Source organism: Dipodomys ordii, unplaced genomic scaffold, assembly GCF_000151885.1.
Source record: "Dipodomys ordii isolate 6190 unplaced genomic scaffold, Dord_2.0 Scaffold53, whole genome shotgun sequence".
Taxonomy (NCBI): domain Eukaryota; kingdom Metazoa; phylum Chordata; class Mammalia; order Rodentia; family Heteromyidae; genus Dipodomys; species Dipodomys ordii.
Window position 1 is genome coordinate 6,714,547 of NW_012267269.1, and position 11,189 is coordinate 6,725,735.

The following is an 11,189-nucleotide window of genomic DNA, read 5'->3' on the forward strand; positions in this document are numbered from 1 at the left end:
CCAATCAAGTGGTTCATTTTCATCACCCCTAGTATTACAAAAGGAGTAATTATCTTCTAATGTATTAAGATAATTTGAACCAAGATAAACATTCTTTGTTCCAAACTAATAAAAATCCTCAATATACTATAGTATAATTAATTCTAAATACATAGTTAATGTTATAAGGGAGGGAAGGAAGGAAAGTAGGAAGGAAGGAAGGAAGAAAGGAAGGAAGGAAGGGGAGGGAGGGAGGGAGACAGGGAGAAGGAGGGAGACAGGAGACAGCCTCCTGAAGAGCTAGGATTATAGGCATGAGCCACTGCATCTGGCTATTTTATGTCATTAAAAGAAAACATCAGAAGTGTCCTGTTAGAATCACCATAGAGTAACAATAATGTGGCAGCCATCCATGGCCAAAAGCACCTTTGTGGGAACATTGAGATGTAGGCAGGATGTTGTGAAAGCTTGAAGGAACACAGAAAAAGGAAACATTTATTCAGGTCACAGGCTCATCACCACCGCTATGAGCCTTGAAACAGCCTGCAAGTGATATGGAACTTGTGTTTAAATCCAAGGTATGTTATTTGGTAAGAACTTAAAAAAATTAAAAAAAACACAACACTTAATAAATTGGACCTGTGAATGTTTTCTAATTTTAATATAACACAAAGGCAAACACTTGTCATGTGGAGAATACTACAAGATCAAAAACACATGGACCAGTGTCATGTGGCCAGTTCTTCAAAGGGTTTTATTTTAAGATGACCCCAAGTCTCCAGACTTTCTTCTTAACCTTTCTTCCAGCTTGACTAAAGAAGAGAAAGCTCTCACAATTTCCACCCTGACAATTTCCCAGGCACAGTCACTATATTTCTTCTCTTTAAGGTAGAGAGAGATTACCTGGAAGTACTTCCTTATATGCAAGGTGGGATCCTCAGGTGCCAAGATAGATTCCTCATCGCCCATCACCTGCATCAGACAGGTCCTGAGGCCCTCCAATTGCTGGTGGAGTACAGTGTGGAGTTCATTTAGGAGTTTGCCGTTCCAGGCAGCAGGGCAATGCTCTGAGTGCAACAAGTTGAAGATCTGCTGCAGCAGTATGTGGAGGACAGACACAGCCCGGGCCTTCTGCAACTGGCTGACATCCACCATTTCCTGGGGGAACTGGAAGTCCCTTCTGTCGCTCAGACACAAGACAGGGGAGATTCTCCTCATCTGCTCCAGTACTTCAAAGGTCTTTCTGTTAAGCAGGAGAGAGTTCTGAGGCAGGTGACAGCCAGGAGATCCAAAAGGTCCACAGTTGCACAGCACCATGGTGGTCAGTAGAGGGCGCAGGAGGGCCATGGGGAAGAGAGGAGGCTGGTGGCCTGGCTGAGCTGAGGCCTGATGAACCCTGGATCCTGGGTTCTGTGAAGACTTTCTGTCTATGCTCAACTTTTATATGCTAACCCCAAATTTCATATTCGGAACCTTTCTCTACATTTTTGCTTCTTTTTTTAGCCATCATTAGTAAATTTTCCACATTACTAACAAGATACCAAAAACTCAGCTATTAATATTACTGTTGAATTCTAGTGTATGTCAGATGTGTCTGACTAAACAGATAGCTATCAATCTAACAAGAAGTGCTTGGCCTAAAATCAGATTATACATTTATGTAAAGAATCTATGTATTTCACACTTTTTTCATATATAAGTGCTGCTCTTTTTTTTTTTTTCACCCAGTACTAGGGATTGGCTCTAGATCCTCATAGGGAAGCACTCGACCACTTTATCCATGCTGCTATATTAATTAATTGTTTATAATTATTAAAGTTGTTAATAAATACTAATTTATACTTAGTAGTCAATTAGCATTATTTATTTTTCTATTTATTTATTATTGATATAAGGTCTCACTAACTTTGCCTGGACTGGTGGCAAACTTTTGTTCCCCTTACTTCTGCCTCCTGAGAGCTGGATCTATAGGCATGTAGCTGGATCTATAGGCATGTACCATCACTGTGGCCTATGGGAACAAATCTAGCCAAGGTCCTTGCCTTCATTTTTACCATGTTTCTTTTACACAGCCGGCCTTCCTCAGATTTAGGGTTTCTGTAATCGTTGGGGATTTATCAGACTATCCATGTCAAGTAAACCCATCCTGATAACATTTGAACCCCTCTTCCTTCTTTGTTACCAAGACACTAAATCCTTGGCTCTTAGATCCTTGGCTCTGTTCCTAGAGGCATGCCTGATAGATCCTGGTTGTCCACAGTGAACTTTTCCTTTCTTTTTGTTTTATTTTTAAAATTTTAGTGTAAAGGTGCTGTACAGAGGGGTTATAGTGACATGAGTCAGGTAATGAGTACATTTCCTTTTGAACAGTGTCAACCCGTCCTGATTCTCTCCCAGTTTTTCCTCTCCCATCTCTCCTCCCCCACCCCCACCTCACACCCATGCTGTATAGTTCATCTCCAACATAGTGTCTGGCAAACATTACCTTTGTCCTGTCATTTCTTTGCTTCCCCTTCCTCTCCCCAAATCAGATAAACTAACATGCAACACAAAAGGTAGAAATAAAAAACAGCAACAAAAGGGGAAAAAACCCAGAAAATAAGAAGGAACTGAAAAAAACAAAATAAAAAAACCTTGTTTCCATTCCTTATCATTTCAATAATCATTTTATATAATTATATACAATTATATAATTTATATACTCTATATGGTCTCATGGTGTGAATGTTCAGAGTCCTGCCTACTTTATTATGTCCAAGTATGATTTTTTTTGACTTCTTTCTTTTTTTTTTTTTTTGCTGGTTGTGGGGCTTGAACTCTGGGCCTGGGCACTGTCCCTCAGCTCTTCAGCTCAAGGCTAACACCCTACCACTTGAGCCACAGTGCCACTTCTGGCTTTTTTCTGCTTATGTGGTGCTGAGGAATCGAACCCAGGGCCTCATGACACAAGGCAATCACTCTACCACTGAGCCACCTTCCCAGCCCAACTTCTCCTTTCTTGATACACATCCCCAGATACCAAAGGTATTAGTGGTCCTCAGGTTATGGTAGTAAATGATTATTGTCTATGTATCTCAAAGACTTACCCAATAAAAGTCATTTTATCTTCTGTAGTGGACTCATTTTACTTTTGGTAAGACTAGTTCTTATTCTTCAAATTTTACTTAAACTATTCAAGTCTTGCTATCTTCATATTTCCGAATTGGGTATAGGTGATTTGCTGATGATGCTGTTCTTCATTAGAAGCTAATGAGCAGTTAGTGCCCACAGTAGCGTGATTCTGTCTGTTTCTGATGTCTATCTATGACTCACTGTGGCAATGCAGGGCAGTGAGCCTGAAACTAATGTCAAAGACTAATGACATTTGCTCCTTCATTATAACTTTAAAACAACAACAAGAGTGGCTAAAGTTGGCTAAAGTGAATCATTTTCCTATATTACTACTTCATCTTGAGGATAATGCATACTAAAGGAAGTAAAAGAAAAGCAAAGAACAGCATCATCTTCTCTGTTCTGGCTATGTAGCCAGACTTGCCTCCAACTTTTGATCCTCCTGTCTCAGCCTCCCAAGTGTTGGAATTGCTGGTATGAACCACCACCTCCAGCTAAGATATGAGAATATTTTTGCTCCCTCATTTCAAAAACTTTCCTAGAAATCGAAACTGCCTATCTACTTGTGGACAAAGTGAAAACAAATAGCACAATTTTTTTTGAATGGGAAAGGGAAATGACTTTGGTCACTTAGTTCACTTTGTTAGCAGAAACAAGTATTTTGTTTCTCTTCTTTTCAGTATATTAAAAAAATCCTTATCCTTAAAATATTTGTCATAAACTCTCATGGGCTCAGATATAATAGTATTTAGCTATTCCTATTATTGATGGGTGGTTCTAAATTTTTATTTATCTACATTTGATGTTTTTCCTGAACCCTTATCCTCAGGAAAGATCCTAAACTCTAGATATGTCTAACAGAATGTATTGTACTATATGCAATGTAAAGAAAAATGTACTGATCCAATCATGTCGTCTTTCTAATGAACAAAGTTAAACCAGTGCAATCTCACCAAGTGCCTTCACCATGAGAAATTTCTTCCTAAAAAGTCTCTTTCTCCATGTTGCTAAATACTATTGAGTCTCTGCTGATGACTCTACAGCACAAGTAGTATTTGTTTTTAAGAGCGACCGCATCATGACAACAGTTTAGGAGATTCCTTGGGTGCGGCTGCTCCCAGGGCCGGTGTGAGGATTTGCTGGGTCCCTGGATTATTCCAGGACCCTCCAATACTCCACAGACTCTTGTGGCATCAGTGCCATTTGTGCTGGGGACATGGATGTATTCAGGAAATCTGGGCCATGAGTATTGGACTCTCAGTACCCACTTCAATCTTCTCCTTCTTGCAGGGGAGAATTGGGAGGATTTTGAATCCAGAACTCAGGTTTTACAATCTGAGAGCCAGTGAATGCAAATGATAGCTGTTCCTGGGTCTGTGGACCTGCACCAGCTCAGACACTTTCAGCCTGTCTCTTCTCCATCAACGTTCTCAAGCAGGTCCTTCAATATCTTCATGTCTCTGGATGTGAACTTTGGTCTCTGGAACAAATGAGAGTCCTGTAGCACTGTGGTTTGCTCCTAGTGTGCTCAGAACATGAAAATCACTAAACAGGACATAGAGGAGCAGCTGAAGAAGATGCTTGGGTAGAGAGCTGAGAGCAGGGACCCCTGTGTTGAATGCTGTATCCACTGTGCACAGGGGTGAAGACCTCTGCAGTCCAGGAATCAGCATAGAGGGGTGTGGGGCGCTCGCGTTTGCATTCCTGGTCTTGAAGCTTGAGAACTTGGGCATTTCCAGCTTGGGCCACGTCACACTCCTTAGCTGCCTCTTCTCAGGCCTCACCACTCTGCTTGCTGCTTCATGGTGTGCCTTCCCAGGTGGACAAGACTGGCATGCATGGACTAGAGTGGGCAAAGTGAAGTCAGGCACTGCAGGGAGGGGTGTGATGAGAGGAGAATCTCAACTCACACTATTCCCGCAGGACTCTTGTCCCCACCCTTTTTGCCATGCTCCATTCTACTGAATATTCAACACGTTACAACTCCAGGAGATGAAGCAAGATGTGGCTGTAGAGATTGCAGAGCAAGATAGTACTTTGGAACTAAATCATAGAACTTTGAATTTAATATAAACATAGAATGCCATGTAAATGTGATGGACATTACATTAAAGCATGAGAAACAAGCAGAGAATAAGTGGGAGGAGGGTCTTCATAGTTAAGGATACTAAGAAGCCACAGGAGCAACCAGGTTTGTTAAAAGGGAATGTATTATTATCCGCTGCGAAACTAGTTCTCTTTCAAGAAGCGGAGAAGGAAAGAAAAGCAAGGAATTAAAATCTGCAAGGCACCTGTGGTTCACATGTGTAATCATATCAGGAGGCTAGATTTGAGGGGGGCAATAGAAAGCCAGCCTTGACAGAAAAGTCCATGAGATCCTTATCTCCAATTACCCACCAAAAAGCCAGAAGTGGAGCTGTGGCTCAAGTGATAGAGTGTCAGGCTTGAGAGAAGCGCGAAGGGACAATGCCAGAGCCCTGAGTATCAATGCCAGCACCAAGAAGAAGGAAGAAGGAGGAGGAGCAGGAAGAAGAGGAAGAGGAGGAGGAGGAGGAGGAGGAGGAGGAGGAGGAGGAAGGAGAGGAGAAAGAAATGAAGAAACAAAATGAATCACAGCAACAACAACAAAACACCTCACTTCACCTTCACCTGTAAATTAGAGCCAGCAAGGAGAAAAGTCATCTAAATGCTGGGTCTCTGACTTCAGGGAGACAGCAGAGAAAGCCCAGTGGAAAGAAGGCCTTTCTTTCTTTCTTTTTTTTTTGGGGTCCGGTCTTGGGGCCTGAACTCTGGGCCTGGGTGCTGTCCCTCAGCTCTTCAGCTCAAGGCTAGCGCTCTACCACTTGAGCCACAGTGCCACTTCCGGCTTTTTTCTTTTTGCTTATGTGGTGCTGAGGAATCGAACCCAGGGCCTCAGGCATGCAAGGCAAGCGCTCTATCACTGAGCCACCTTCCCAGCCCAGAAGGCCTTTCTTTCTACCTGAGTAATTAACCCCCACCTCCAGATTCATATCTTCAATTGCTGTGCCCTGCAGGGCCCCTTGAACTTCCTAGTCCTGCTCTAACAGATATTCCATGGACAACACTGGGCAATCCTTAAGCTCTCTGAAAGTCCATTTCTTCCATCTGCTCTGGAAAGACCTAGTCAAGGTGGCACTGGGCTAGGCATGTTCCGTCTTCACAGTGATGGTTAGAACTCATTCCTGATTGTAATGTTAGGAATAGGAAGGAATTTGCAAAACAACTTACTCTTAGGAAAGAGTTAATTGCAGCATCACACAGGAGATGTCCCCAGATTTCCCATGCAGCTCCCCTCCCCCTGACTCCCCTCCCTGGTCCTCTCCCTCCCTGAGCCCTCAAAGACTCTGAAAGCCAGAGGCACCCAGGGGTCAGGAGGCTCTGGACCAAGGAGCAGGGCTGACAGACTAAACACAGCTCTTTCTCCACAGGGAATAAGAAATGGTTTGTTCTGCTCCAGTATGAGTGAGCGTGGCCCAAGAACACAAACTCAACTTACCCCAAGGACATGTTCCATTGGAAGATGTGTTCCACTATAAGTGATAAAACAAAGGGCAGTCATAAATCAGTTCATCTACCAAATACATTCATGGGACATCAAGGGGGCAACGTTCAACAGAATGGAGAAATCTTTCTACAGGAAACTGTATTTAGCTTTAGGGTTGGTGGAAGCTGGTGGTCTGCTGTTTAACCATACACTCCAGAGGCCTCTCCTGAGAGTTACAATGATGTTAGGTCAGATGCAGAGCTTGTTGGTAAAAGGTTATTACATGGAGGACAGAGAGCCTAGACAATTTTGGCGCCCACATCCCATTGCACCCGGATCACAAAGTTTAGCCAGGCAATGGGTCTGCACGATTCTCAGCACACATCAGGCTTTCTTCAGAGAACGCCCCTCCATAGCAGACTGGAGGCACAGGACATAGTTTGGCTCTTTCTTCCCACAGAGCAATCAGAGGACCGAAGAGGACACGACCTGCCACAAGCTGAAAGGCTTTGTCCTCTTAAGACACAAAGTGGAAGAAGTAGACTCTTCTATTACTGGACTCAGTTCCTTCAAGGAAAGAGACCAGTTTTAGCTCTAGAAAAAATTCCACCAAGAGCCTGAATTCTCAGAAGCCTGATTGCCACTTGGGCTGTGTCTTTGCCAGCCCAGGCCAGTAGATGGCGCGCTTCCTCTCTGAATGTTAAAATCTCTCCCTGGTTTAAAAACGATCCTGCTTTCTGTTTCCTTTTTTTTTTTTTAATTTTACTTCCCCCACCTCTTTGTCACTTTTTTTTTTAATTTCTGTCCCGTTTGTCTTGTATGTTAATCTAATTTGGGGAGGGAAAAACTGGGAGAGAATAAGGGAGGGAATGACACTGTTCAAAAAGAAATGTATTCTAATACCTACTGTAAACCCTCTGTAAAAAAATTTTTTTTTCTTTTAAAGAATTAAGATGAAACCAGGCACTGGTGTCTTAAGAGGCTGAGAGATCTGCAGATCAAGGTTCATAGCCAGCCAAGGCAGACAAATCCCTGAGACACTTATCTCCAATTAAGCAGCCAAAAAAAAGCTAAGTGATAAAACATCAGTCTTAAGCAACAAAAGTTAAGCAACTGTGCAAGGCCCTGCATTCAATCACCAATATCAGCAACAAAAAAGAAAAGAAAAGAAACTGAATAGCCACATTAGGAAAAATTAGGCACATCTAGGATAGAAGAAACTATAATATTCATACAAGCTAAGAATCCCACATTCCCTCAAGCCAAGACCTGGAAGCTAAAGGAAACCCCAGAAGCAGATCTAAGGAGATGGCCTCCCAACATATCCTCTACAAGCAGCCTGGCTTTCTCTAAACTCAGTCTTCAACTATTATCTTTATGTAGATGGGAAACCAAACTCTTGCTTCCAAGCAGTAAATCTCAGTAGATAAACCATGACACGAATTTAAGACGGAGGTTTCCAGCCAATCAGCTCTAACCAAGCATTTCCTGGATATAGGGGATGATTAGATACTATCTTTGTTTCCTTTTTTACCACAGGAAAATGTTACACCATCATTACTAGAGGAAACTTCCTCATTTCCAAAATATTTACCAAGAGGAAACTTCCTCATTTCCAAAATATTTACCAGGAAAGGAAAAAAAGCCCTTTTCATCTTGAGTATCTGACGAACTGGAACTGGGACTTTCACTCATCTTTGCTTTCCGTTGGTGGCGTGCACTGAGCTAGAAGAGGGGCAGCTGTGTGGATGAGCAGGCTTGTGAGAGGAGGAGGAGGGCACTGGGGACTTCTGCAGCAGGTGGAAGAAGGGGGCCAGGAAAGTAGAAGTGGGGGGAGGGTGGCAGGTCTCACAATTGCAACTAAAATATATGATTGTGTGTGTGTTGCTGCACATATACACGTGTGTGTATATATTATGCACTATATATTGCTTACTAGGGTATAATCTATGCTATATGTTACATATAACATATCATACATTGTATGATTTATACCATATATTGTATTATATACAATATGTATGATATATAGTATGTATTATATATGAAGGTACATTGTATGAATGCTATATATTATATATTATTATATATATTATACACACACACACATATATATATATATATAAAGTAGATACAGACATGCACTTTTGAATTTATTTTTGAACACTATTCCCTGTGGCATGTGTTGCTTTCTTTCATTCTTGCTTTCTTTCACTTATTGATGGATGCTATACTGTGATTTTTAATCAAACTGGTTTTAGCCCAATTTTATTTTTTCCTTTAGAAATTGGTGATTGGAAACCTTTGTAATGCAATTTAACTTTTCTGTCTTATGGAGTATCCCAGACCATTATATTATTGCAAATTGATACAGAGTACTCCCTAAGGGTTATGATTTTTATGAAATCTTTGCCTTACATATAAATCAAACCTCAATTTAACTGGGAAAAAATAAGCAATGAGAATTCTTGACATGTCCATTTGTAGTACAAAATGAGATATACTTTATAAATAAAGATAAAGATTGTGTGCCCAAGGTTATATCCAAGTTGTTAATAAGTATTTCCTAAAACTTGACTAGTAGAGGTGACTAGATTTAGGATAAAGGATTTGTCTGGTGTTAGAACAATGTCAGTAATTGCAAAGTAGTGTGTGTGTGTGTGTGTGTGTGTGTGTGTGTGTGTGTGTATGCAGGTTCTGAGCTTGAATTCAGGGCATAGGTGCTGTCCTTGAGCTTTACTGCTTAAGGCTAGCACTCTACCACTTAAGCCATAGCTCCATTTTTGCCTTTTTGGTGGTTAACTGGAGATAAGGGTCTCCCAGACTTTCTTGCCCTGGCTAGGTTTGAACCAGGATCCTCAGATCTCAGTCTCCTCAGTAACTAGTATTACAGGAATAAGCAAGCCACCAAGCCCCCAGCTAAAATGATGGTTTTAAAATAATTAATAAAAACCCATAGAAAGATCAATACAAACTCTCCACTTATATTGTAATGGAGACCTCTGATAGAAATATCCTGTGTGGAGCACTGGTGACAATTTGATAGATGAGAATAAAATCCTGCTGATATACAAAACAGCTATAAGATTATAAATATCATATAGTATATAAATATATATTAAAACTATCTTTTTCAGTCATGGTGCTTGAATTCAGGGCCTGGATGCTGTTCCTGAGCTCTTCTGCTCAAGGCTAGTACTCTACCATCTTGATCCACAGAGCCACTTCCAGTTTTTTAGTGGTTAATTGGAGGTAAGAGTCTCAGAGACCTTCCTGCCCAGGCTGACTTTGAAGGGTGATTCTCAGATCTCAGATTCTCAGATCTGTAATCTGTTAGGATTACAGATATTAGCCAGGATTATAAGTGGTGCCCAGAGAGATTAGATATTTTTTAACAAAGGATGTATCCTTATTAAATTAGACTGCCTTCATTATACTATATCACTATTAAGGAGAACTGGCAATAAAAATACATGGAGCATCAGTTATAGATACTAGGCAACAAGCTGCTAAGGGTTATGACATTAAAGGAAAGAGGAAAAAAAAAACTCTTGAGTTTGGACAATTAACCTTTTTTTTCCTGAGGATTTATTGAATTAGAGGAACTTTCAATATACAAAATGAAAATTGAAACTTTAAGTGTGACTGTAAGGACAAAGGCACAACTAAAACATCTGTGTGAAAGGAAGCCTGGACTTTCTAAGGGTCTCAGGCACTCAGAGAGCCCGGAGAGAGGGGAGAGGACTCAATCCACAAAATAGGAGAAATAATGGAAGACAGTACTCCAAAAACAAAAACAAAATCCTATGTAAAGAGAAAGCTCAGAGAACTCCAAGTAACATAAACTCGAAGAAATTAACAATGAATAAAAACAAAAGGAACAAAATACCACTCTAAAAATTATTTTCCACGTATGGCTAGGCATCAGTCACTCACGCCTGTAATCCTAGTCTCAGAAGACTGAGATCTGAGGATCGCGGTTCAAAACCAGCCTGGGCAGGAAAGTCCGAGAGACTCTTACCTCCAATAAACCACCAGAAAACTACAAGTGGTGCTGTGGCTCAAGTGATAGAGCACACTAGCCTTGAGCTAGTGCCCAGGCCCAGAGTTGAAGCCCCATAACCACCACGACCACCACCAACAACAAAATTGTTGACTACAAGTTAAAAAACTAATTGTAGAAGTCTATTTCAGATGAAAAATACCACATACAAAGAAAGGTACTTTCAGGAATGTCATGCAAAGAAGATATCTATTAAATAACATTTAATGTTGAAGGAAAACAAAGTCCTAACAACTCTGTCTTTCTGGGCTCTAATGAGGTATTCCATTTTTACACATGTTTCCTTCTTTACCACATCCCAGGATCATTTTCCCTGGCTGGCTCACGGCTGCACTGTGCTACTCCACCTCTGTGGCCAGCGCAGGCTCCTTTTCTCTTTCCTAATATTAAGAGGTCAAGGTCAGGTTGCAGGCATGGTTCCATGGTAGAAGTATGAACACTACCTACCTAGCAAGTATGAATCTGTGAGTTAAACCCCAGTACAAACAAAGCACAACATAATAACCATAAAATAAGCAAAATTAAAAATTA

The 11,189-nt window shown here is 41.1% G+C and overlaps 1 protein-coding gene across 1 annotated transcript; it reads right to left on the minus strand.

Annotated features, from left to right (window-relative positions):
• Nucleotides 1–738: 738 nt before the first annotated feature.
• On the minus strand, nt 739–1,326 carry Ifnw1 (interferon, omega 1). Its single transcript, XM_013020800.1, has one exon. The coding sequence runs from the start codon at nt 1,324–1,326 to the stop codon at nt 739–741; it is 588 nt and encodes a 195-aa protein (XP_012876254.1).
• Between the last annotated feature and the right edge of the window lie 9,863 nt (nt 1,327–11,189).